The sequence below is a fragment of the Leptodactylus fuscus genome, chromosome 7 (assembly GCF_031893055.1).
Source record: "Leptodactylus fuscus isolate aLepFus1 chromosome 7, aLepFus1.hap2, whole genome shotgun sequence".
Classification (NCBI taxonomy): Eukaryota; Metazoa; Chordata; class Amphibia; order Anura; family Leptodactylidae; genus Leptodactylus; species Leptodactylus fuscus.
Genome location: NC_134271.1, coordinates 87,071,655 through 87,099,317, shown reverse-complemented (window position 1 = coordinate 87,099,317; position 27,663 = coordinate 87,071,655). Strand labels below are relative to the sequence as shown.

Below are 27,663 nucleotides of genomic sequence, written 5' to 3'. Positions count from 1 at the left end.
TGGCAGGGTCACTCCTGCCTATTACACGCTGCTGTAAGGTGATCCTGCCTGGACGCTTGTGCAATGCCAGGGGTGACACAGGTGGTTTAATGACCAACAACACAGACCCTTATCTGTCCTTGCAGGGACCTTTTAGGTTACATTTATTACTGACCTATAGCACAGATGTAGCAGAACTGAATTTATCATAGAATGTGAAATATTCTTGTTTTAACTTTAGAAGATATAGAAGCTAGGCTGCTCATTCAGATTACTGACATAAAGAGGGAAGGAAGAAAAGGAACCTAAATAACAAACTCTTTTAGGACTTAGAGGTATCATAGAGGGGTCCCTGCTCATATACTCAAAAGGTAAACTGGTATCTATTGCATTGACAAGTCACCACTGCTGCATCTATATGGAGGTTCTCAGCACAGGGAAAATGCGATGTAAGGAGGATGATAGGGGCAAGAAGAATTTGATAATTTCTTGTATTACAGTGCACTGCAAATGTAAAGTAGCCAATCTGCAGGATTGGTTACCATATAAATCTTCTGCCATGGAAAAAGTACTGTACCTTGGTGAATGAAGTTGTAACCAGAGGCCTGACGGGGGCAAGGTAGCGGGAATAGAATTCACTGTATCTTGTCACTGTGTTCCTCAGCATCCCTGTTGTGATAAACATATGATATACTATAACACATCCAAAAATAGAGGTATACTATATATACTTTCCTGGTATATGAAAAAGCTCCTACAATCAAAAAATCCCATGTCAGGTTGTTAAAATTTAGTTATTGCAGTTTCTAGGGAAGTTGGGTGAACAACAATATGGCTGACGTTCTAGATTCTCTATTCAACTGTAAGGAGTAGAGATGAGCGAACAGTAAAATGTTCGAGGTTCGATATTCGTTTCGAGTAGCCCCTCAATATTCGACTAATCGAATATCGAACCCTATTATAGTCTATGGGGGGAAAATGCTCGTTTCAGGGGTAGGCAACATTCGATCAAATTATACTTACCAAGTCCACGAGTGAGGGTCGGGCTGGATCCTCCGAGAAGTCTTCTCCTTGCAGCGTCCCTGCGGCATCTTCCAGCTCTTCATTCACTCTGCCAGGCATCGGGCCTGGGCAGAGCCGACTGTGCATGCCCGCACTACAAGCGGAGATGCGCAGTCGGCTCTGCCCAGGCCCGATGCCTGGCAGAGTGAATGAAGAGCCGGAAGACGCCGCGGGGAAGCTGCATGGAGAAGACTTCTAAAGGTAGGAGAAGAACCAGCGTTGATTGGCCGACTGTATAGCATTCAGCCAATCAATGCTGGTTCTGCATCGAACTTTTACATTCGAACAGCGAGTGGTACTCGATCGAGTACGAGTATTTCGAATACCGTAGTATTCGATCGAATACCTACTCGATCGAGTACTACTTGCTCATCTCTCATAAGGAGATTTTAGTTAAGCCACCTTAAGTAGGTGACCGCAGATGACCGTACACAGTGTCTCACCCAAGATGGGTTGGCACCCAGGAGAAATGGTGTTTATTCAAGGCCATGATCAATTGTGGCCTTGATGGATATGATGTGTAACTATTAGTGATACAAGCTGTATAATGATGTGTATGTGCCAAGGAAATAGTTGCTTGTGGAATTTCCCCATGTTGACTTCAGCATGATATTTGGGTCACAGCGGCAATAAGGCGCACACTGTATATTAGCGGCTGTCATGCCTTTCTGGGAGTATGGGAAAAATATGCAAATCTGACTTCCATGATGTAATTAGGATGCCAGTGCCTCAAGTATGCATACCAATAGAGGGCGCTGACTGAGAATGTGCAAGTCTATCTTCCATGATGTAATTAGGAAGACAGAGTCTCAGTCAAGACATCCAATAGAGGGCGCTCCCTTTAACTTCATGCCGACCTTCTCAGAGGCCTTTGTTTGCAATGATGTTGGGATTTTACCAGATACAGTATCTCAGCCAAGGACAGCTGTTTCAATGTATTTGCATCTCATCAGCTTGGCGCAGAGAGGACTGATCTGGCAGAGGTGAGAGGCTTAGACAGGGTTGAGGGGATATCGTCACTCCATAGGGAGAGACCACCATTTAGGTGTATGGAGTCTTATTAAGCCATGAGTGCTCCACTGTGCAAAGGAACATGGGAAGAATATGTAAATCTGACTTCCATGATGTAATTAGGATGCCAGTGCCTCAAGTATGCACACCAATAGAGGGCGCTGACTGAGAATAGTCAGTGTGGAGAGTCCATCATCCCAGGAAGCAGTTACTGTGTCCTGAGAGGTTGGAGGCCTAATACAAGATTATGGCAGGGACTAAGAGTGATGTCTGCTGGCTTGTGTGTGTGTTCTGAGTGGTTTATATTACTGGTTGATATGTATCATATTTTGTGTGCACACAGAATTATTAAAGCTTCAGCTATAGGGGACATTGGGTAGTTTTTCCTTCTGACACGACTCCACTCCACTACACCACCAGGTCTGTGCACGGCTTCTAGTCAACTGGCTTAGATATTGCAGTAACTGCAGAGGCGTTACACAGCCCTTGCAGACCCCTTGGCAGTAAATATACAAAGCTCCATCTCCTGTCCCATCACTGTATAACTAGACAGATTTTACATTCAGGATTTTATGAAGGCTGGGTGTTACCGATAAAGATATGCAATATAAGAGTATATTATAATATAACTCGCCTATAAATGACAGCACCCCTGGATTTGATTGTATTGGCACATTGGCCTCAGAATTCTCCCCTGCTCCCTGTGTTTGCGTCAAGAGCTGCTCTCGAGGTTTTGTGAATGTGCAGTGCCCATCAATCCCAGCTGCCTCCTTGGCATTACAGTGCGAAAATACTTCCTCTGTAAAACAAAATGTTCAGTTTTATAAGATTTAACAACCTGCAAATACAACTACACCAACTTTATTCGGGAGTCCAGTGGAGGAACAGGGCTAAAGCAAAGATATGGAGAGACCCAGGGTCTAAGTAAGAACATCATCAGATGCTTAACTATAGTAAGAAGATAAAGGAAAGTATGATCATAGGATCAGCATCACTCCATCAAGTCATAGATAAAGTTCTAGCACTGTATGAGGACTCTGCATCAAGCAGTGTTTAGGGTAAGTTCACACGATGTAACGTTGAGCGTGATCTGGCACGTATACACGTGCCGGCAGATGACGCGCTCAAAATGCTCCCATTGATTGCAATGGGAGTTAGGAGCGTATACGCCACGTTATTTTGCGCCCGTGATTTTGTGGCCGCAAAATAACACGGCGTATAGGATCCTAACTCCCATTGAAATCAATGGGAGCTTTTACGGCGCGTAAACTCTCACACGCTGTATACGTGCCAGATCACGCTGCACATTACTCCGTGTGAATGCACCCGGATGTTCTGTACCTGACACAGGTTTTCTTTGGCGGCCACTTTGTTTGTTTATATAGTTGCCATCTTTAAGGGGATTCCTGGTTGTCACTGTATAAGAGGTTGTGCTGGTGGCTCTTTATGCTGGGGCTCTTTGGTTGTCACTGGATATGAGTTTCTGGTGCTGGTACTGGATACAGCTGTGATATAAGAACTCTAATATACAGTAGACTAGCCTAAGATGTGACATAACCATAATACTGCCATTAACATGCCAAAACTGGTAGGCCAAACATGCATACTATTATTGTGGTGGTAAAGCAGCACTTACATAGAGAAACAATAGGATCAGACAAATAAATATTCAACATGTCCAATCCTTGTTTTTCGCAGTGGCAGCTGTCAGCAGGCTTTTTCCTGCTCGTCATACAAATGAGCTAGTTAGCAGCTCCAAGTTTCCAAGCAAGCACATTATGGATGCACTATGTCTAGAGTGCTTGTCTATGAAGAATTTTTAAAAAATTCTATATATTCTTCTGTTCGACACATGGTGCATTTACCCTCTAAATCAAAATTCCCAGTAAAAATCAATATCTATGAGTCAAGTGTGTGAGATTATTGTATCCATTGCTTGGTTAAATTTGTTTGCAGAAAAACTGTGTGGCTGCCACCTCACACGTCATCCTGCTTTCCATTTTTTCTGAAATAGCAGACCTTATGTCATGCCCTCTTTTATTATTACACCCTCACATGATTCAAGGGTATCAATTCTAGTCTCCATTTACTCTCTTTTCTCTTTGTTATTCAGCTGAGGACCTGCAGGTTCACCGCCCTTATCTAATGAACCCAAAGACATATGGAAAGCCTTTTTTTCACCTTAGTAACAATTTTGACTATTTCCATCCCACCCATGGTGATTCCCTCTTCAGTTGTGTATATAGATCTGCTTCAAAGCCATGATGTCTGTCTAGTGTTGACTTTGCATCTTCAGGAAAAACCACACATGCAGTCATGATCCATACTTGTGGTACTCACAGATTTCTCCATTTTCTATTGAACCATTGGTTTCTATGCTACGTTCTTTATTTATTTCTTCCACTTTATCCTCTATTGCCTTTAGGTTTGGACTCACTTCTACTATATTGACAATTGATTTTGTTTTATCTATAAGATTATGGGAAGTTAAAAATTTGGTCATCAAGAATGTGGTCTTCATCCTGTAGGTTGACTTTTACTTCAAGCCTTTTGAATGTCTCTTCTTATTTGTTTCCTACTTCCGTTGACCATTTATCTACAACCATGTCTTGTCTCATTCACGTCCTACTCCTGTTGACCATTTATCTACAACCATGTCTTGTCTCATTCACCTCCTACTCCTGTTGACCATTGAGCTACCATTTATCTGATCTGCCACCTCATAATTTATGCTTCAGCATATTCTGATTGTGAATACAGGACCATGATTGAGACACCCTGCGATCTTGTGTGACAAAGTGTCAGGATATTAATTTGTCATCACTATATGTTTACCTGCTTCACTAGACTCTGAAGTCTGTGTAGTTTCTGCTGCTTCAATCCTAGGTTTCTTGCCATATTCTCTTCTTTCATCTTGAAATGTTTTGTCCTTTTCAGTCAATGCATCTTGATGTTGAACCTTTGGTTCATCTACTTCTTCAAGGTAATGAATTTTATCTTTGCCAGGCTTATCTACAGCAGATCTGATTTCCTGTTCATGTCCATGTCCATCAGTCCTTTGTGACAACACATCTGAATATTCATTGATGTCAGTGTTCTTAGCTACATCTTTTCTGAAATCATCAATTTGAGTGGATTCTAAGGTTTCTGTAGAGTGTTCTGCTTCAGCAACTCTATGTTTCTCTTCATATTCGCCTCCTACCTCTTCTGTCCAGTTCATCTCTGTCAGTGCATTTTCATGTTGGAGATTTGAAGGATGTAGCTCTTTAACATTACTGAATTCATCCTTAGCATGGCCATCTACAACAGAACCAAGTCCATTTAGTTCACTCACTTGTGACAATGCATCATCATACTGAAGTCTTTGCTTGCCACTTGTCGCCTAGTCTTATCTACTTCAGCAGACTGTGCTGATTATGTAAAATGTTCTGCCCCCTCCTTCCCGCAAATCCTCTTCCTTAACCTTCAATATCCTACAGTGAGCCTGGGACGCAAAAATGGACCTGTCTCATACACGGGCCTGTCATAATACATGGGTGTGTGTATGGGGCCATTATTACAATGTGAAAAGCTCATCTGGCACACTGGCAATGCACACAGTCGTGTGCATGGAGCCTGAATATAGAAGATTTACCACTTGAACTATAGTGATGTCCTTTGGCTTGGGAAAGACTCATCTTATTTGGGACTCTTTGGACTTTTAATATTTTCTTTTTCAGATATTCTGCTCATTGTCTCTCTTACTGTGATTATGATTTTAAACCCCTTTATTCTCAGACCTATACTTTTTTTCTTGTAGGATTATCAGACTCACCTTTATCTAGTGCACTGGTTGTAGTTACATCTTCTACTTGAATGTTTGATTCAACATCCACTGTCCTGTCAACCTTCTCCAACTTTGAGATGTCTGATTGGTCAGGCACTTGATCACTATCCAGTGCTCTGTCTTGACTAAGATTTTCTGTTGCCGTATCATTGTTTGCTGCTTCTTCATTCAGGTTTGATACCTCCTTTTTCTCATTTTTGGAACCAAAACCCAAAACATTCCTAATTCCGAAGTTAAACCACTTTGTCTTTGAGTCTTCACCATCCTTATCTATATTTATTGGCTTTTGGTCAGTTTGTTGGATAGTGGTGGAAACTTGCTCTCCATTGACCTCATTCTTGACTTGTGGTTCATCTCTTTGTTGTCCAAAGGGCAGAAACTTTTTGATTCCTCCTCCAAGCCAGCCTGACTTTTGTGGTGGCGCCTCATCTGGTTGTTTCTGAGGTTCAGCTTCTTCATTTATTGCTTCCTTCATTATGGCTGTAGCTTCAGTTTCTGAATCCTTCTTTTCATTTGGTTTCCCCATGCCAAACCACCCTGCAATGCTGGAGGGAGCCCAAGACTCTTTTGCTGCATCTTCTGGCTCTGGTGTTTCCTGGGGAATGATATCTGGTGCCTCTCCAGTAGGATGTCCACCTGTTGATTGAAACAATATAGCTGAGTTCAACTTTTTCTCAAATAACAATACATTATCAGAATTATTCCTTATCATTGATTTTCGTCAGTTTGCAACTCATGTAACAAGCTTGCAAATCTGAAAGGACTATACTCTCTGTCATTGCCCTGCAAATTGACCAGGAGAATGCAGTTGAAGTTTATGGAAGCCTGTACAGGCTGTCTATGGCTCTGCTGAAACAGGTCAAAAGAAAGAGTGTAATGACAAGGAAGGTAAGGGTTTACTTCCTTGAGGTTAACAGCACCAATTACTGCCTTTACTTTCCCTTAGGCCCCATGCACATGACCGTGTGCACAGTCAGTGTGTTAGCCATGTTTTTCAAGGTCCTTTGTATAGGGCATTCAGCTGAGAGCAAAACTCAGAACAGGTCATCCATATGCCGAATGCCATTCAGTCACGGCCCAGTGATATGTGATTATTTGAGAATTCAAAAAGGGTCTGTTTATTTTCTGGAAACAGCAGCACTCTTGCACATTTGAAGTGAAGACATCTAAGCTGCAATACCTGCTATAGCCCATAGACAAGAGTGGCACTGTTTCTAGAAATTAATCAGACCTTTTTCCCTAATTATAAACAATCCCTTTAAAATAATAAGAAAGATAAACATCTTTATATGCTGTAGAATATAATAGGAAGTGTCCTGTGTACCTTTTATACTGTTATCTTCTTGCAGGGTGTAACCAATAGGATCTTCTCCATTTTCATCTATGCGATGTAAAACACTATCTTCATTCTCAAAAACATATTCCCCTCCGTCCAGACAGACAAAATCAATTTCCTGGGAAAATAAGAAGCGTTGTCATTTTATTTTAGTTTTCACGCTTTTCCACCGGTATTTATAATAACCTCCATTCTAAATAATATACACTGCCTATAGAGTACAGTGAACATATAAGAGTAACACTTTTCAATTTATCAGTATAGTAATAGAAAGGTGGGAACTTGTAGCATCATAGATCACTAAGTTTCCTTGGGGTCTGGGTTTCTTTATTTTTATTTTTTTATGTAGATTGTGGGCCCCATATAGGGATCACAATGTACTTTTTTTTTTTCCTATCAGTATGTCTTTGGAGAATGGGAGGAAATCCACACAAACACAGGGAGAACATACAAACTCCTTGCAGATGTTGTTCCTGGCAGGATTTGAACCCAGGACTCCAGTGCTGCAATGCTAACCACTGAGCCACCGTGTTTTCCCCTCTGGATAGGGAATCTTGTCAAGTACTCCTATATACAGGAGGCCTAATACATTTGAGAGGTACAAAGCAGCAGCCTGAGTCTCCGATAACATCGGATTTGGATTTAAGACTACCTTTGACTCCAGTAGACGGTGCAATTAAACTGGAGTGACTGACAATTTCCTCATTGAGTTAAAAAGCTACACGTTTTTTAGCATGTAAATACTATTACCTGTGCTGGAATCTCTATCTCCTCACTTCGATAAACCTCCTCAATGGTAACTGTATCCTTGGGAAAGAAGCCATATGCTTTTCCTTTCTGAAAAATGTGAACAATCATATAATTTAATAACAAGTTATTTGTGGCTCGCCTGCATACTGGATCATGTAGTTCAACAGTAGCTGAAGAACCACCATTGGTGAAAGGAGCAGCAGAGGATGAATCATTGTATTGTACTAGGTATTTAATATTTGTGTAATTTTTCCTTTTTTATAAGAATGACTTAGCAGGAACCTGTCATGTGGAAAATGTGGTCCGATCTACAGTCAATGTGTTATAGAATGAGAGGAGGTGAGGAGACTGATATATAGTGTTATGGAAAAAAGATTTCATGGCTCTAAATTTTAGCGAATTCTGGTCTTTGTGGTCCATCGGGTGGTCCTGCTCATTGATTGACAGTTATCTCTGCATGCACACTCATACATGGAAGGCTGTCAGTCATTGTGTAGGACTGTCCACTGGACTCCTAAAGCTGGCCATACACATTAGATTTCATGAGCCCATATGATTGATGATGAGATTCTTTGTACAAATGATCCCACCAACAACAACTAAAGTACCTAATGAAGGGACAGTTTAGTTGTCAAAAAAAGAAGCAGTGATTTTGCTCAAGTTGGCTGACATCTGGCAGAAAACCTTCAGCATGGTCAATCTGTTTTTGGCAGACTTAAATCTGCCCTTGGCAGCATCTACCTGTCAGGCAGCTGGCCATTTACCGGCTGAAACCGCAATTTCAGCTAGCAAAGATCTAATATTCGACTGCCTTAAAGGGGTTTTGCAGGATAAGAAAACATGGCTGATTTCTACTTCTCAGGAAGTGACATCACGTCCATTGGTCTCATGGCTATGCTGCAGTACAGTCTCATTCATTTTAATGGGACTGAGCTGTGGCAATGCCATGTGATCAATAGACATGAAGTGACTTTCTGAGAAGAAGAAAAGAGTCATGTTTTCTACTCCTGCACAAGACCTTTAAGACCAGAGTTAAGAGGTAGGCAAATAAAACAGAGTTCAGAAATGAGTCCAGCGGGGCACCTGTCAGCAACTCTAGGAGCTATTCCCCGGCCGGGGACAGGTTGGTGGAAATAACACTGTGTAACTTACACTGCCTTGCCACAAGTCTTCTCTCCTTCCAGTTAGTTTGTAATACACATTAATTTCATCCCCTGTTTTAAAAGTCAAGAATCTGCAGTCAGGTCCAGAATAATCTTGTTTGGCTGATACTCTCATCATCAGACCTTAAAGAGAAAGGATGAGCATGTAAAAGACACTAATAAAACAGCCCTTAAATCATGTATAGACACCTATATATCACAGCAGGGCAAGACTGTTCAGAGACTAAAGCTTAGGTGAATCTTATATTAGACTGTTGCTGTCTATCCCCGTGCTTTATACTGCAGCTCTTCTTATTCCAATTTGCTGGTGTATATAAGATGAAGCTCAGCAGAAAGTAGGTACATGGAGAAATAATTCCCATTACAGTAAGGACAAATTAATTATATGCTAAACCTATATGAGGAAAAAGAAAATGATCACACATTCTGTGGATGGGATCCTCAAATGAGGACAATCTTGGACATCCTGGCGATGGGCTAGTCAATGAAGGGACTGACAGAAAAGAGAAGCGTTTGAAGAAATGGATGGCTGCAAGAGTGATACATGGGAAAACCACAGAGAAGGAGATTGTAGTAGTCTAGGCAGATCACAAGGATATAGGAAAATATGGGACTTGAATGATTGTTTCAACTGATTTTTTAATAATGCTGATAAGGGGCCTATAAATCTAACATTACTCACCTCCTCCTGGGCCTCCGCAGCAGCTTCAGTTCTCTGGTGGCTGATATTACCATGACATCCCTATTTGTGCTTGAGTACAGCTAGAGTCGATCACAGGCCTCAGCGGTGACCTTTTCACAAGCGGTCCTTGACTGCTATAATCTGTCATTTATGAAGACGAGACCACTGAGGCCTGGAATTGGCTTCAGTCACCTGGCACAAACAGCTGGGGGACTTGTAAACAGAAGAATGGAGCTACACCTTGTTCACCGTATGTGACGGCAGAGGGCATCAATATCAGATCAGTGTTGGGTGTTGGATCAGCTGCTCTCAACAGCCGCTATACAGAGAACAGAAGTGGTAGCAGATAGCTTTGCTCTCTGTGTAGTGACTTCAGCTCCTATACAAGTGAACATCCACAAGGATGTCTTCAATATCATTCGCCTGAAAAGTCCTTATTGGTGTTTGGAAAAGTGGATTTGAGCATTTTCTTAGGGGCTGAAATGGTAGGAGCTTGTAAGAACTGGGAACATTTGTAGCAAACTCCCAGTTGGGACAAGTTTTTGGTATCTACCTTTAACTTTTCTGTTCATAAGCTTCTATCAATTACCTCCATATATCCTAATAAGATATACAGAAATGGCTTGTATGAAGTAGACATTCCCTTTAAGCAGTAAGGGATCATTGCAGCCTTCAGTTTACTCTTACCCTGCTTTCATTATCTCGATTCAGCCATAAACACACTGAATGACCTTTGTATCCATCAGTGTCGTAACTCGCTGCCCCTTTTCTATCCCAACTACTTACAATGAAAACCATTCTGACAGAGTGCACTTATATATTCAATAAACCATATATTATTAAATATAAATCTCGTAGATGATTGATAGTGAGCACCTGTATGGATAACTAGAGAGTCTCAAAGAACTCACTACTACATAAGACACCAATATTATATCATATTCTAAGTGGTAGCCCTATTACAGATTTCGCATGAGGGCCCAGGGGCTTCAAGTTATGCTTCTGTGTCTATGGCTAATTTGACATGGAAGAGTTTATTAAGGGGTGCACTTACTTTCGCACTGGGAGTCTCCACATTTCTTCCTGTCAGACAGAATCTTCTGGCTATGAATCTGTGTAGTAAATAGCAGGACCACCAGCGTCAGCGTCCTGTAGACCCTGAGCTGTGCCATAACTGATCCTCATGGAAAAATCTGTGCAGCACGAATGACGATTAGATCTGCTTCACTCCAGGTCATTTCCCTGAGGCCTGAACTGCTGCAGTCTGTTAATAGTTAACTAGAAGTCAGTGAATCTTGTCCTTATAGATCACAGCGCCAGTCATCCTCATAGACTCCTCTCCATCTCCATAGTCAGGGCAGAGCCACTGATAAAATAAATCATGTTGTCCAGCAGCGGATATAACATGTGCTTTACAGTGAGAGCATTGGAATTGTTCCATCAACTCTTCTAAAGAGCATTTCACACTTACATTAAAAAAAAAGAAATCACAGGAAATATCCTCAAATTCAGGGGTAAAGTCCTTAAGTTTTTATAAATTAAATTCTCTTTTTAGAAATGTATCTCGGAAAGTTGGGTGACAACCTATTCAGCCATTTATTGTGAGCCCCTAGCTTTCCTAAGATCTGTAAATGGCAAAGCAGTTTAGTTATCATTTGATATATACAGTAGACATATCCCTCACTCCTGTATTGCTGTGTAACTGGGAAGATTATCCATTCAGAATTTTGGCGATAGTGGGTATTATATAATAGTCTAGGTATAAGGAAATCGATTTTGTATTATTTTAAAATGTTCCATATTTCTGTGGCTGCAATGGAGTCACTGTGTACATACATGGCATTATCTTGTACTGATCTTGTATTATATCCTGGATTATACCCCAGAGCTGCACTCAATATATTCCACAATGCTTTTAAAGCCATTGGCCCATATAGGGATCACAATCGACATTCCCTATCAGTATGTCTTTAGAGTGTGGGAGGAAACCCACACAAACAAAAGGAGAACATACAAACTCCTTGCAGCTGTTGTCCTTGAACCTCGGACAGTGTTGGACTGGGGTGTCTAGGGCCCACCAGTGGAATTGTTTCTATGGGCCCAACATCAGGACCCTTCAAATCAGCGGTACAGAGACACGACAGCTACAGGTAATAACATGTCAGGAGCCATTCTGCTCACCCACTATACCATGTGCACTATCTAAACCTACTGATACACCTTGTATGCCAAGTGAACAGCATGGCTCCTAGAAATGTTACCATTACCTGCAGCTGCTCTGTCCTGGAAAAGCTGATCTACAGAGGTCCTGGCTATTGTATCATCGCAGATGATACATAGATTCCCTCATAGATTGTAAGCCCTCGCGGGCAGGGCCCTCTACCCCACTGTGCCAGGCGGTCATTGTTAGTATTATATCTACCTGTATATTCTGTGTATTGTATGTAACCCCCAAATTGTATGTAACCCCAAATGTAAAGCACCATGGAAGGTGTAAAATAAAAAACAAATAAATAAAAAAGAATACTCATCTGTCCCCAGCGCTCCACTGTGCCCCGCCAGTGTCCATTCGGTTTTGTGCTGGCACCTTCTTGCTGGCACTCCTGCACCTCATGTGACCACTGAGACCAATTAGGTACAGGATTTCCAGAAATGAAGCCATGAGACTGAACAGACATATGCGGGGGACAACGGGATGCTGGGGACAGGTCAGTATACTTTTTTTTTTTTTTTTACACCTCCCTGGCGGCCACCACAGTGACTACTCCAGTATATAGACAACCTGTTTTAAGGGGTCGTCTGGGCCAAATTTTTTATGGCCACTTCACTGGTCCCCCCATACAGTGGCCTCTTCACTGGTCCCCCATGGGGAACAGTGACGGGGCCATTATATTGTGTGGGAGCAGTGATGGGCCGACATCCTGTGCAGAAGGGGGACGTTAAACTGTGTGGGACATATTAAAGGGGTTTCCAGGGTTAATCTTTTTTATGGCCTATGGTCAGGATAAGCCATAAATATCTGAAACCTCACATTGCAGAAACACATCTTTGGCTACTACAGAAAAAAAAATTATGTGTTTTACAGAATCAGCTAAGTGAATGAAATTTAATCAATTTTACCTCATCGCATTGCAGGAAAAAAAAGATGTGGAACAGCCACAAACTCTAAAATGCAAGGCCTCTAAAAACATGACCTGCTTCTATTGGGAGGCTTTTTTTGAAGGCTGATTTTGAGGTAGATTCCTGACCAAATAACTCCATGTGAACACAGCCTTAAGCTAAAGCCCCATGTAGCAAGCAGTAGCAAAAAGCGCTGCAGGAAAAACCCCGGTGGCAACACATAAGTTTTTCCTGCACGCAGAGATTTCCTCTGAGGACTTTCTGTTTCCTTTAGGGAAGTTCACACAGGGTTTTTTGGTCAGGATTTTGAGGCTGTATCCACCTCAAAATCCTGACCAAAAAGACGGCTCCCATTGAAATCAATGGGAGTCGGTCAGTTCTTTTTTCCGAGAGCTGGTTTGTTCCGGCTCCCGGGAAAAGAAGCGAGATACTCATTCTTTAGGTCATTTTGCCTCGCAATACGGCCTGAATACACTCCCTCCTTCCGACTAGGCCCATTCATTGGGCCTAATCTGGAGCGGAGTGCGCGGCTGGATGCTGGTGCACTGCACCGGCATTCAGTCGGGGCTACCCAATTTTTGGTCCAGAACCAAAAAACCCTGTGTGAACTTAGCATTATACCTATAGGGAAACTACAGGTGTTTCTATAGGTATATGTGACATGCTGCGATTTCTTAAAAAAAAAAAAAAAAAAACAGTTTTGGAAATTGCTGTGTGTCTGCCGTGTGTGTTTCTGCAATGTGTGGATGGGATTGCACTCACTATATACCTACACACTCAGGCCTGGTTCACATCTGCGTTCAGTAATCCAATCGGGTAGTCCGCATGGGAACCCCTCCCCCCCCCAAACAAACTACCGAACGCATTAGCAAGCGGTGTGCAGTGAAAGCACACGGATCCCATACACTATAATGGGGTCCATGTGCTTTCTGTGTGGTGAACATGGGGAACATGTCGACAGAAAAGTACTTCATGATCTACTTTCCTGTCCACATGACTCGAGCAGACACCACGCGGAAAGCACACGGACCCCATTATAGTCTATGGGGTCCATGTGCTTTCACTGCACAACGCTTGCTAATGTGATCATTAGTTTGCCACGGGGCCCCGCCATTCCAAGTTATGCCACTGATCAAACCCCATACAAACTGTCAAGATTAATACAGAGTTGTACTCACTATGCTGCTGGTAATGTCACATACAACACATTACAAGAAAAAAATTCAACTTTTGCATAGCTAGATCATGTTGGTTTACGGTTTAATATTGTTTTAGCAGTGTCAACCAGGGAGGACTTTGCTATTTGTAACCTAAGTTGCCACCTGATGGCATCCTTATCAACCCCCTAATAGATGCTGTCACTTAAAATTTAAAGCAGTGTCATGTGGAAATTTTGTGTCCCCCAAAGCTGCCTCTGCTGGGAAACAGAAATCCACTACTTTATAAGTCACACTCAAGATGACCACAAGGTGGAGACAAAAACCAAATATGAACCAAAAACTGCAGGTTCTCCAGCTTCCAGTAAACAAATGCTGCACAATGTGACTAGAGATGAGCAAACGGCGTTCGATCAAATTGATATTCGATCGAATATCAGGCCGTTTGAGGTATTCGATTGTAATCGAATACCACAAGGCAAACACACTAAAAATTCGTATCCCCTCCCACCTGGCGCTTTTTTTGCACCAATAACTGTGCAGGGGAGGTGGGACAGGAACTACGACAACGGAGGCATAAAAAAAAATCGGAAATAAATTGGCTGCCGAAATCAGATGACCTCCAATTTATACGAATAGTGGATTTAAGATCCGGGTCATATGAGACTGTGAACTATGTGACTGTGAAACAGGGATAGATGTACTGGCAGGGTTAGCTAGGGATTACCTTTATTTAGGTGGCAATGTCACTCAAACAGCTCTTTGGGGCTCTATCTCGTCAGGATTCCTGTCAGTTTGCGATATGCGGGAGCTGACTTTTCCCCATAGGAATGCATTGACCAGCGTTGATTGGCCGAATGCCACACAGAGTACAGCATTCAGCCAATCAACGCTGGTTCTGCCGGAGGAGGCGGAGTCTAAGATGGGTCCACAGCAGTCTCCATTCTGGTCCGATCTCAGATGTAGCAGTGTTAAGCGCACAGCTCTACTACACCTTGATGTAGCAGAGCTGGCCGTGCGCTGAGATCTGCTACTCTTGAGATGTTGCTGAGCTGAGTGTGCGCTGAGCTCTGCTACACTTGAGATGTAGCAGAGCTGAGTGTGCGCTGAGCTCTGCTACACCAGAGATGCATCATTGACACTGGTCAATGCATTCCTATGGGAAAAAGTCAGCTCCCGCATATCGCAAGCTGACAGGGACCCCGACAAGATAGTGGCGTAATACAGGTACTTGGGCTTGTTAGATGCCCCCAGGCATGCTTCCCCTGCTGTCCCAGTTGCATTCCAGGGTATTGGCATCATTTCCTGGGGTGTCATAGTGGACTTGGTGACTCTGCTGAGTCGAAGTGTGGCTTCCCCTGAAACAAAGCATTTTTCCCCATAGACTATAATGGGGTTCGATATTTGTTCGAATAGTCAAATATTGAGGGGCTATTCGAAACGAATCTCAAATATTTCACTGTTCGTTCATCTCTAAATGTGACCAATAACTAGCAAAAACATTCCCTGTCTAATATTTAGACAAGGTAAGCAGACTAGGCAGTCTAAAGATGTTCTAGATTTATTAAATAGGCTCATACTGACTGTTGCTGCTGCATCCTTAGACCATATAGTGTACGTTTGCACAGCAGTTTGATTATCGCCCATTTTTCCCAGAATAAGATATACCGTATATACTCGAGTATAAGCCGACCCGAATATAAGCCGACCCCCCTAATTTTACCACAAAAAACTGGGAAAACTTATTGACTCGAGTATAAGCCGAGGGGGAAAATGCAGCAGCTACTGGAAAATTTCAAAAATTAAAATAGTCAGAGTTTTTGGGTTCAGTAGATGCTGGGGAAGAGGAGGGGGTGTTCTGGTTGTCTGTCTGCCCCTTCCCTGAGCTTGAGGACTGGGGTTTTTTCTTCCCCCACTTGGAATTCAGTCTGGCTGAATATAGGGTATCTGCAGTACTTCTATTAACCCCTTCCCGACGGAACAGGAGCACTGCAGATCCCCTATATTCAGTAGACTGGGCACTTTCAGACACTATTGTGGCTGGTCATAGACCCCCCTCACCCTCCTAAAAAAAAAAAAATTTTTTTTTTTGCTGACTCGAGTATAAGCCGAGGGAGGCTTTTTCAGCACAAAAACTGGGCTTAAAAATTCGGCTTATACTCAAGTATATACGGTAATCCAAGGATGTGCATTTACTGGATTTACTGGGAACTCTGTACATATGATACATAACCAGAGAATATGACGGAATTACAGTGATTCACTCTACAGAATTGTTAATTAGTTCTTGGTAATTGGGTAATAGGAGATGGTTGATGAAGTTTCGTGCTGATTGATTTTATGTTTATTGGAAGAGATGAAAGAAGGATTGTCATTATTGTGATTATTGTATTTACTGTTCAGAAATCAGTAAGAAGCATGAGAACGTGGCCTGGACAGCACGTGACGGTGGACTGTGCAAGCTCTGGAAAAGCCTGAAGATCCCCATTTAGGATGTGAAAACGCCAAATTGTGATGTGAATTCATCAACTCTTCTCCACTGTCTCCACTTATAATGACATCAATAAAACTCTTCACTACACTGTGTACTGTGGCTTTTTCTACTAAATGAAAAGATAGGCAGCCTGCATAGAGTGGTATACATTAGCCACATAATAGTACCATGCAGTGTCTATATAGTATTGCCATCATTTGGGTATATGGAAAATAATATTGTCATCTTTCTGCCAAGAAAATAGTGCCATACAGTGCCCACCTAAAACTGTCATGGAGTAACTACATAAAACTGCCATAAAGTGCCCATATAATTCAGCCATACCATGTCAAAATAATACTGCTATGCAATATGCACATAGTAATGCCATATTTGCCCCTATTTCCTCATAGATTATAAGCTCTCGCAAGCAGAGCCCTTGCTCCTATTGTTCGATATGTTAAGTCATATTGTAATGTCAAACATTGTCTATTCATGCATACTCCCAACTTTCAAAGGACACAAAGAGGGAGAAAATTTGTGGTGCGTTATGCGCCCCGTGGCAAATTTATTATATACATTATATGACCCCCACATTAGGATGTTTACTTCCAATTGCACTACAGTATGAAGCCCCTCTCCTCATGCCCCAGTTTAAATGGGGGGAAAATAGAGGGAAACATTAAACTGGGGCAGCTGGAGAGGGACATTAAACTGGAGGCAACTAGAGGCAGACATGTCCCCCTCTAGCTACCCCATGGTTTAATGTCCTCCTACATTTGCCCCCAGTTTAATGTCACTCTCCATCTGCCACCCCAGTTTAATGTCCACTCCTCCATCTGTCCCCAGTTTAATATCCCCCTTCATCTGCCACCAGCTTAATGTCCCCCCTTCATCTTCCACCAATTTAATGTCCAACATCTATGTGCCCCATTTCATTTCCCCCCTACATCTGTCCCCAGTGTAATTTCTCCCCTTCATCTGCCTTCATTTTAATTGTCCCGTACATCTGCCATCAGTTTAATGTCCCACTTTATCTCTCCGCAGTCTAATGCCTCCCCCAAATCAATGATACTCACCTCTCCTCGCTCCCCTGCTGCTCTTTCTCTTCTCCTGGAGTGTCCAAGGAGCTGCAGGCGCAATGTGACTGACGTCATCACATGACCAGGTGCCATTGAGAATGAGTGTCAACTGTTAGGGTCCATTCACACAGAAAAATGAACCCACTGAAGTCAATGGGAGTTTTTTTCCGCACGGATTCTGATGCGAATTCCGCGTCAGAATCCACACACGGAAACTCTGTGTGAATTGACCCTAAGATACTGCTGATACCCAACTGCAACACCCACGCTTGCTAACACCCAACTGTAACACACATAGCCAATCATGACTGTGGCTTCTAAGGGGTTTATAAAGTGCTGCCCCTATCGCCCCCTGACACATATTCAAATGGTGCCGATGTATTTCTATAGCAGTCCAGAGTCCAATCAGTGACCGCAGGCTGCCTCTTCATCTGTCCATTACAATCCTGACACTGGCAGGATCAATTAGATAAGCTATCTTATGTTTCTGCAAAGGCTGACAGTCGTAATACTTCAGTATTGTAGTTACAGGAATGCAAAAAGAATTGGTGACCTGGCGCCCATATTGGTAAAATGAAAGGTTTAGTGTGGGAGCCAACTGGATTAGCTTCAGCTCATATCCAGACACGAACCTACAGTGTAGGTGGTGGTAAGATATACGAAAATAAGTAAAAAAAAAAAAAAAAAAAAAGGGAAATAGTAGAGCGCTACTAAAGAGAAGAACTGGATACCACAGACATTGTTAAAGGCAACACATTTTAACACCGAACAGGTCAATATTCCAACGTCACCACGTCACAATTCAAATTTGCAACACTCCACACTCTGGGTCATTGCGCTCATCCAACACAAGTAATTTATGGCTCCTGTCACTGAGCGGGTTTTCAGTATTGCAGTGTATTGCAAATAAATAACCAAAAAACAACAAATAATACAAAAAATACATATTGCCATGTCAGTAACAACCCATACAATAAAACCAAAAAAATTATTTAATCTTTACGCCATTAGTAATGGTTTTTCATCATTTCGCCTGAGAAAATAAGGAATAAACAATGATCAAAAATCATATGCATCCCAAAATGGTACCAGAGATGTTCTACAAAATGTGGGATTATCCTACAGTTGAGTTGTGTTGTCCAATATGAGCTTTTTCCTTGTACTTGTTAGGATAGCTGCTGGACACGGCATGTGAGGTCAGAATGTGATCATCAGCATATAAGGGAAGAGGATATGTAAGTGCTTCTCCTACCCGAAGGGGAAATCCACGTAAAATGTCTCATATAGTTATGTAAAACACAATGGTACAGACTGATAATTATAGTAGTCACAGAGACGGTATGAGCCTATAATTAGAAGTAATTAATAAATGGGTGTAATCTAAGATCTAATCTCAGTTTCTTGAGTTCCATTTTATTTCACAGTTCGCCAGTGTATTGCTGCTCCACTGTTGTTATGATATCATAGGTCATGCGTTGTGATATGAGGGTGCCTTTCTTTTCAAATTATTACATTTATTGGTTCATCTATTTCAGTCTAAATATAGATTAAGAATTTTTCAGACTATAAAACATCCAAGACTAGATACATGCTTTGATGATGTAGTTTAGGGGTTGATACCACAGGTTGTCTAGACCCGTCCTCTGTGGCGCCAGGGTTTTGCATCTCTACTCCTACTGCTTGAATAGGAACAGAGCTGTTTCCATCTCCATTCATCACTATAGACAGGGGGAAACCAGATCAAGTGACTGGCGCAGAGTTTGGCTGTTGGACCCCATCAATAAGGTTCTGATGACATAGCCTAGCCTGGCAGCCCCTTTAATGCTTCTATCCCTGGTGAACAAGGGTAGAAGAATGGTTTATATTGGATGTCCTAGCTTAATACATCTCATAAGTAAGGTTTTGCTAGAATTATTTGTAGTCTAGAAAGTCCTCTATAGACAAGATACTGTATATTAGCAGCCTGTCATGCCTGTTATGATATATATTTTTGATATGATAGTTTGTTATCAGTCTGGAATTAAAACTGTTTAGTTCTAGAATGAATCCAATTAAAATAAATCAACAGCTTAAAGGGGTCGTCTTGTAACCAAATATCTCCTCTAGCCCCTTAACACTTTGCACTTTACATGTATGGCACTGCTACTTTCATGCAAGGAACATGAAATATACCCCTGTTGCAACCAAAAACCATTCCACTGGAGTACAAGGTCGATTGCAAAAGTATTCTTGACATTTTATACTTTTGCATTCGACCTTGTACTCCTGTGGAATGGTTTTTGATTGTACCAGGGGTATAGTTCATGTTCCTTGCATATTATAGTGTAAACCAGGGGTCCTCAAACTGCGGCCCGCGGGCCACATGCGGCCCGCCAAGCACTTCTGTCTGGCCCCACCAACAACGCTGGCAGGCGTGCATTTTTAATGAAGCTCCTGGGGAGCATGGGCCAGGCCATGGAGCGCACTTCACTTTACCTATTGGAGGGCACCGCTCCCGATGTCTGTGCGACCTGCTCTGCCTCCGGCCCACTGTTTAAAAAGTTTGAGGACCCCTGGTGTAAACGATTACGAGTAACATCACCAATATAATGGGTAACCGTTCACTGTCTGTTAAGCCATTAAGGAATATTCAGTTTTAATTAATTAGTGCATTAATTAGTGCATATCGTTGTTATATACATTTTGTGTCATATATATTTTTTATCATGTATTTTGAAGTTTTTATTGTACTTGAGAAAGGGCACAAGCCCGAAACGCGTAGTGCTTGATACGTAATAAAAGTTATTGAAGAAACCTTGGAAAATACTCTGTCAGATTTGTGCGTGCTTCACCAAGGATCCTCCCCACCCCTGAGGGCTGTTATTTTTGATTACGCAGCCTTCGGTTAGCATCAAGGGGAAGCTGCTGCCACCCGTATTTGGGTATAATATATGCTTTGTTGGTGTTGTGACTTATCACAACACCTAGAGGTAAGAGGCCAATTCAGCATCTCTTATTTTACCTCAGTGTTATAAACATACTACACCATATTGACGCTCGGTGTTTCCACTTTTAGTTCATTAAACCAGGGGTGTAGCTGGAAAAGCATATTAAAATGGGGCAACTGGAGGAGGACATTAAACTGGGGTCAACTAGAGGGGGGACATTAAATTGAGGACAACTGGAGGAGGACTTTAAACTGGAAGGTGACTTTAATGTTTGTCTCTAGTTGCCCCAAGTTTAATATCCCTCTTCAGCTGCCCTAATTTAAAGGCTCCCTTCAGTTAAAGGGAGGCATTAAACTATGGAGCAGCTGGAGGGGAACATTAAACTGTGGGTGCGCCAGGAGAGAGACTTTATACTGTAGGGTCAATTTGAGAACAACATTATAATGTGGGGGCATATAATATTAGGGTGTCTGTAGCAGCATTATACTGTGTGGGGAGCACAAAGAGAAATGGATGGGAATGGGCGGGGTCAATTTAGAAGTGGGTGGAGCTAAATTTCTGCAGCTGACTGTAAGCGCTGTACGTTTTGTCGCTCTTTCTGTCCTTTGAAACTTGGGAGGTATGTATCTATCTGTGGGTTGATATGCTGAGTTTTCATGATAGACTCCTTTTAAAATCAAAATTCAAGGGGTTAAAAATTATTAGATCAGTACGGGTTTTGAAGTATGAGTGTAAGACTTGTATTTGGAGTTACTTTTTTTCAAGGAATTGCTGGGATTGTCAGGTCATACTGAAGATAGAAGATATTGACCGCTCTATTGGCAGTTCAGGTTTCAGCGTCTTACCGGTGCCTTCGCTCTTCCTGATGGACTCCTACATGCTGGTTTTCTTCATTGATTTGTAAACAGATGAAAGGTTTCTGATACAGTGAAAAAAATCATGTTATTTCCCACGGAACCCACAAAGTGTTAAGAAAACTAAACCTCTTGATATATCTATTGTACTTTTGTGTTAACAAAGAGGTTAACAGAGTTAAAGAGTCCATCGTAGAGAAAATGAGTGCCCCCCACCTCATAGAAGACGTCTTTAGATTGCCATACTCTTTAGTTAAAAGGGTTGTCTAGTTAATTTTTATTGATGACATGTTCTTCAGATAGTACATCACTGAAAGATCAGCAGGGTCTGACACCAGATCAAAAAGCAGATCAGCTGCGTGAAGGGGATGCAGCATTTATGTGAGCTCAATGTTTCAATCATACGCAGTCTAATTCATAGTGGCTGTGCAATGTAATGATAGTCTTGTACACTGCTCAAAAAATAAAGGGAACACTCAAATAACACATCCTAGATTTGAATGAATAAAATATTCTCATTGAATACTTTGTTTTGAACAAAGTTGAATATGATGACGACAAAATCACACAAAAATCATCAATGGAAATCAAATTTATTAACTAATGGAGGCCTCGATTTGGAGTCCCCCCCAAAATTCAAGTGGAAAAACACACTACAGGCTGATCCAACTGTGATGTAATGTCCTTAAAACATGTGAAAATAAGGCTCAGTAGTATGTGTGGCCTCCACGTGCCTGTCTGACCTCCCTATAATGCCTGGGCATACTCCTGATGAGGTTGCGGATGTAATAAGTGATGCGAATTATTTACTTTAAAGACTCTTAGGCCAGGGCCACTTGGGGATGGACAACATTTTTACAGCATGAATCACTGTATTACACCACAGATTCCTTATTACGCTATTGAATCACTAGGAAGTTTTATGTTATATTAGAAAAAATATTAAGAATATGTTACTCAGCTTTTCACAATAGCTATATTTCCTCATGTGACATAACTCTTGGCAGTATATATACAGTAGCTGACTGTCTTGGAGATAGAGCAAAGCAGCACCCAACATCACTACATCTCACCTGGACATCAAGAAGAGCAGAAGACGTCTTCATATGAGAGGTAACAATCTTACACCTTATCTTCATTTAGACCAATATACTGGCTCAAAAGCATAGAGGAGGTTTAAGAATTCTGGACCCTGATTCAATATTCTTACTAGTGGTCACATAGCAGATACGTATTAATTACTAGCAGGAGGACCCAACTTCGCACGGGTATATTTAATTTTTTGTTTGTTTAGTGGCCCCATAAGAATTGTCCAGTTTTGCACGGATGTATTTTGTATATTGTTTGCGTGTGTGTCCATAGGCATCTCATTTTGGATGGTGGTGCGTATCTAATCCTCTGGCGTGTGGAATTGCGTGAAGATGCGTGTATCTAATCCTCTGGCGCTTGGTACTTTGTGCATACGCGCGTGTCTAATCCTCCGATGTTCAGTACTGTGTGCTGACTTGTGTATCTAATCCTCCAGCGTGTGGTACTATGTGCAGACGTGCGTATCTAATCCCCTGGTGTGTGATACTGTGTGCTGACTTGTGTATCCAATCCTCCAGCATGTGATACTGTGTGCAGACATGCGTATCTAATCCACTGGTGTGTGATACTGTGTGCTAACTTGTGTATCTAATCCTCCGGCGTGTGGTACTGTGTGCAGATGCGCGTATCTAATTCTCCAGTGTGTAGTACTGTGTGCAGACACGTGTACAGTGGCGTAACTACCAGGGAAGCAGCGGAGGCAGCTGCCACAGGGCCTGGGACATTAGGGAGCCCGGCAACAGCCGCTACCGCTGATTTTTTTTCAATAGGCCGTTACCGGCTGGAGTTACTCTGGAGTTACTCCAGCCAGTAACCGGCCCTACTTACTTACCGATCCTGGCAGGGGCCAGGATCCTGCTGTCATATCAGCAATTGTGATGAGCGCATGCTAATGTTTCTTGTCCAGTGGAAAGGATGGGATAGGATTTCAAATAAGTCTGCCACCCATGGAAACTCATGGGGCAGAAACTGAGGGAGCTGACTTTGATGAACCCTTGGGTTTTGTAGATGGAACTCCATCAAAGGTCTCTTCTGCTCACACACCCTGCTCAACATACGGTATCTAGGGTTTCAGCGTGTGGTGACCTCGCACAACAACTGGTGCTTCAGGCAGATGTAGGCATTGCTGGAGTGTATTGAGGCTAGCACCAGGTACTGTAGACTTGTCAAAGTGGGAGCACAAGCACCGCACTTTAACCAGTAGCTTGTGTAAATTGGGGTAAGTTATTAGAAACCGTTGCACCAATAATTTGAAAATGTAGGCCATGTGTGGATCGTGTTTGAGTCTGGCAAGCTCCAGATCTGCTACCAGGTTTCGGCCATAATCACATACGCCAACCTGCACCTGTGCCCAGGTGCAGCGGGGCAAAAAACATTGCCATCTCATCCAGGATGGCATCCCTGACCTCGGAGGCAGTGTGCTGTCTGTCCCCCAAGCTGATGAGCTTCAGCACGGCCTGCTGACGTCTCCCCACACCAGTGTTGCAGCGTTTCCAGCTCGTAGCTGTGGTCGATTTAACGGAGGAGGAGGGTGGTGTTTCAGAACTCCTGCCAGGAATATTGGGCGGGGAGACAAGGCAGGCCGCCACAGTTTGCGACCCGGTCCCAGTCTCAACTACATTCAGCCAGTGTGTCACGATTGAGATGCAGCGTCCATGGCCCCATGCACTTGTCCACGCGTCAGTGGTCAAGTGGAACTTTGCGCAACTTAGCACAGAACTTAGGGCCCGCCTGATGTTACAGGACACGTGCTGGTGCAAGGCTCAACTCACCCTAAGGGCCAAAAACACTGCTGGTGAATTTTGTTCCATTCCAAAGGACTCTGTGTTTAGATTTGGCTCAGCCGCAGCTCCAGAACATGCCTTTGAAGGCAAGGTTTCCTTTAGTGGCTCCATCTCAACAGGATGATTGATTGATGATTGATGATGATGATTGATGATGATGATTGATGATGATGATGATGATGATGCTTGGTTAAATCTGGTGTCGGAAGGGAAAGTGGTTTCTGATCTACATCTAAAGTACTGGAACATGTTGTTTGGACGATTAACACCTGATCAGAACCCTGTAGAGGTAATGTAGAGTCTGATATTAGAGGACCATTACCGGTAGTAGTAGTTGCAGCCAATTCTCCACCTTTGCGGTCCTCTAAATAAAAGTTACCCCAGGACTTGATGCCAAAATGTTATCAATTTCACATTAAAAATCAAGGTCAATGTCTGGGTCCTCAGTCCAATCCACTGCATCAATCCCACACAATGAGAGTGATGGTTTTAGGGGCTAAGAATTTTAAAGGGGCTAACACTCTGCTGGTACAAGGCTCAACTCACCCAAAGGGCAAAAAACTCTGCTGGTGCAAGGCTGAACTAAGTTAAAGGGCCTAAAACTCTGCTGGTAAGAGGCTGAAGTCACCTAAAGGGCCTCAATCTCTGCTGGTAGCTCAGCTTAAGGGCCTCTATTTTAATTTGGAAGGGCTCACGTTAAGGGCCATAAAAGGTCATTGGAAGGTCTTACCACATCACACACACACACATCCACAATGACAGTTCAGCGTGGGTACTGTTGGATTTCCCATTGCCTATTCCATCTGTGGTTGTCATGGGCAACGGATTTAAAGGGGTGCTTGTTAATGTTTCTTTAGCTTAAATTTGAGTTTCTGTCCATCCATTTGGGGAAGAAAGAAGGTTTCCAGGTATTTTCCCACTTTGATAGAGCTTTTTTTGAGTGTGGAAAGTGTGTAGTTGATAGGCTGTGATGGTGGGGTAAAACTGTGACCTGGGCATGTTCGATGCCCCCAGACATGCTTCCCCTGCTGTCCCAGTTGCATTCCAGGGTGTTGGCATCATTTCCTGAGGTGTCATAGTGGACTTGGTGACTCTCCTGAGTCGAATGGTGGGTTCCCCTGAAGCAAAGCATTTTTCCCAATAGACTATAATGGGGTTCGATATTTGATCGAATAGTCGAATATTGAGCGGCTATTCGAAACGAATAACGAATAACAAATATTTTACTGTTCGCTCATCTCTAATGGATTGTATACAAATTTAGTGGGGGGTTTTGTATATAGAGGATAGATATATTTGGCCTATATACTGCCATATATACCGAATGACAGTATACAGGAATGAGTGAGTGAGTGAGTTGACAAACTGATGGATTGTACACAAATTAATTTTTTTTGTATACACAGAGAGGGTAGATATATTGGGTGTATATACTGCCGTATACACCGGGTGACAGTATACAGCTATGGGACAGGTATACAGAGTATACCACTGGTGGAGAATTTGAGCCCTAAAAAGGGCTTTTGTGAAATTTTAGGAGCTTAGTGTATATACTAGTGGTGTATATACACTGGTGAAGTAATTTAGCTCTGAAAAGAGCTGTTGGTTTTAATTTTTCCTGCCTATCCAAACCTAAATCCTCTCTAGCCCTCAGCACAACGTCTCTCCCTATCTAACTCCAAACCGCAAATGACATGAATATGGCTGCCACTGTTCTTATAAATCGGAGGTCACCTGATTTCACCAGCCAATGACTTTTTCCCATTTTTTTTCAATGCCTACGTTTTCCTGCTTCCTGTCCCACCTTCCCTACACAGTTATTGGTGCAAAGCGCCAGGTAAGGTGGGAGGAGATTCGAATTTTCACTGCGTTTACCGTGTGGTATTCGATTGGAATCGAATATCTCGACTAGCCTGATATTCGATCAAATACTTACTCAATCGAACGGTATTCGCTCATCTCTAATAAGTACCATAGTACTGCATACACAAGAACATAACTACTATAATACTGATCCTTTGTGCAAGAAAACAAGTACTATAACACTGCCACCTATGTGCCAGAATATACTCTAATTCTGAAGTCCTAATTACTGTGTTTAACAATAGACAGTATGTGTTATAATTCTGCCTCGTATCAATAAGTATATAACTACTATAATAGTGCCTCATATGTATAACAATATATCTACTATAATCAGAAAAACAAAAAGTCTTCAGCACAAGAAGGTATTACTTTAAAACATAATATTTATTTCAAAAACTTTTTTTTTAATATTTTTTTATATCTACTATAATACCGCCACCAAGTACAAGGATATAATTGTATATAGGCATGTATGTGTACTTTAGATATAATGGAGCTAGTAGACCTTGTGGACAGAGGTAAGTGCACAATTGTAATTGGTGTTGTCAATTTTTTATTTTTTTTTTTATACTTCAAACACACTTAACTAAAAAAATATCAAGAAGAAATATATTGCGGCAGGATTACTATTGGTGTCTCATATTTAGACAGTTTTAAAATGATTTATCGCTGTAACATTCTGGATGATAAATCTTGACACAAAGAAAAGAGGCTGGCACCAGAGTAATAATAATACTACATAGGGAGCTACAAATCTGGCAATATGGATAATATATGTGACATATAGAACCTCAAGACAACCAGAAAACAATATAAAAAGTACATTTATTATGACATTACACAAAAACAACACATATTGCAACAAATATCTAAAACTGTGTAAAATGCACCAAAGACTAAGGGACCACCAAAATAAGCTGGAAAGTATTGCCCCAACTCCACATTATAATATATAGTATAGATATATAGTATGGATTAAACCACTGCCACTGTATTAGGAGCTGATAGACACAATACAATTGTATGCAATTCCAAAAAATGTACATAAGACAGTAACCCGCAATGTTCCTTGCACAAAAAGTAGCTGTTTCAAGAAGTAACCTGTAAAACTAAATATGAAATATGTATAATGCATATACTACAGGTCCCTCCATATACTACAATAAGCATTAGCGGAGGTTTCCTTGGTGTCTTGCACCACATTTATCAAGTTCTTTACACATTTTTTAGACACTGTGGGGAAGTTAGCTCGGTAGAAGCAGGGGTGCGGACCCAAACAGTCAAGACAGGGACACAAAATATGCAGAAAACTGGTTTATTTAGAAAAAAAAAACCCAGGGAAATAAATAAACCTTGACTTCAGGCACAAAATGAGCAAAACAAAATACAGCCTTAGGCTAGTTCACACATAAAAACCTCCTGGCTTATTTTGGTCCTGAAAAAAACCGCTTCCTAATTAGGAAGCTTTTTTTTGACATTGCCAAGCTTTTTTTGGAGCTTTT

At 42.0% G+C, this 27,663-nt stretch overlaps 1 protein-coding gene across 1 annotated transcript; it reads right to left on the bottom strand.

The window, feature by feature from the left end:
- Positions 1–2,764: 2,764 nt before the first annotated feature.
- On the bottom strand, positions 2,765–10,981 carry LOC142214469 (melanoma inhibitory activity protein 2-like). The gene is made up of 9 exons (XM_075283417.1): positions 10,864–10,981; positions 9,117–9,250; positions 7,965–8,051; positions 7,203–7,332; positions 5,867–6,514; positions 4,888–5,352; positions 4,393–4,521; positions 4,266–4,342; positions 2,765–2,851 (listed from the first exon to the last, which is right to left on the bottom strand). The coding sequence occupies exons 1-9, from the start codon at positions 10,979–10,981 to the stop codon at positions 2,765–2,767; spliced, it is 1,875 nt and encodes a 624-aa protein (XP_075139518.1).
- Positions 10,982–27,663: the final 16,682 nt, after the last annotated feature.

What these genes read in the sequence shown, in the direction of transcription:
- LOC142214469 (XM_075283417.1), bottom strand. Translation starts at nt 10,981, where the DNA reads ATGGCACAGCTCAGGGTCTACAGGACGCTGACGCTGGTGGTCCTGCTA. An exon ending in AGAAGATAACAGTATAAAAG is followed by an intron (nt 6,515 to 7,202) that starts GTACACAGGACA and finishes TTCAATCAACAG; the next exon opens with GTGGACATCCTACTGGAGAG. An exon ending in AATAGAAAATGGAGAAATCT is followed by an intron (nt 4,343 to 4,392) that starts GTGAGTACCACA and finishes TTTTTCCTGAAG; the next exon opens with ATGCAAAGTCAACACTAGAC.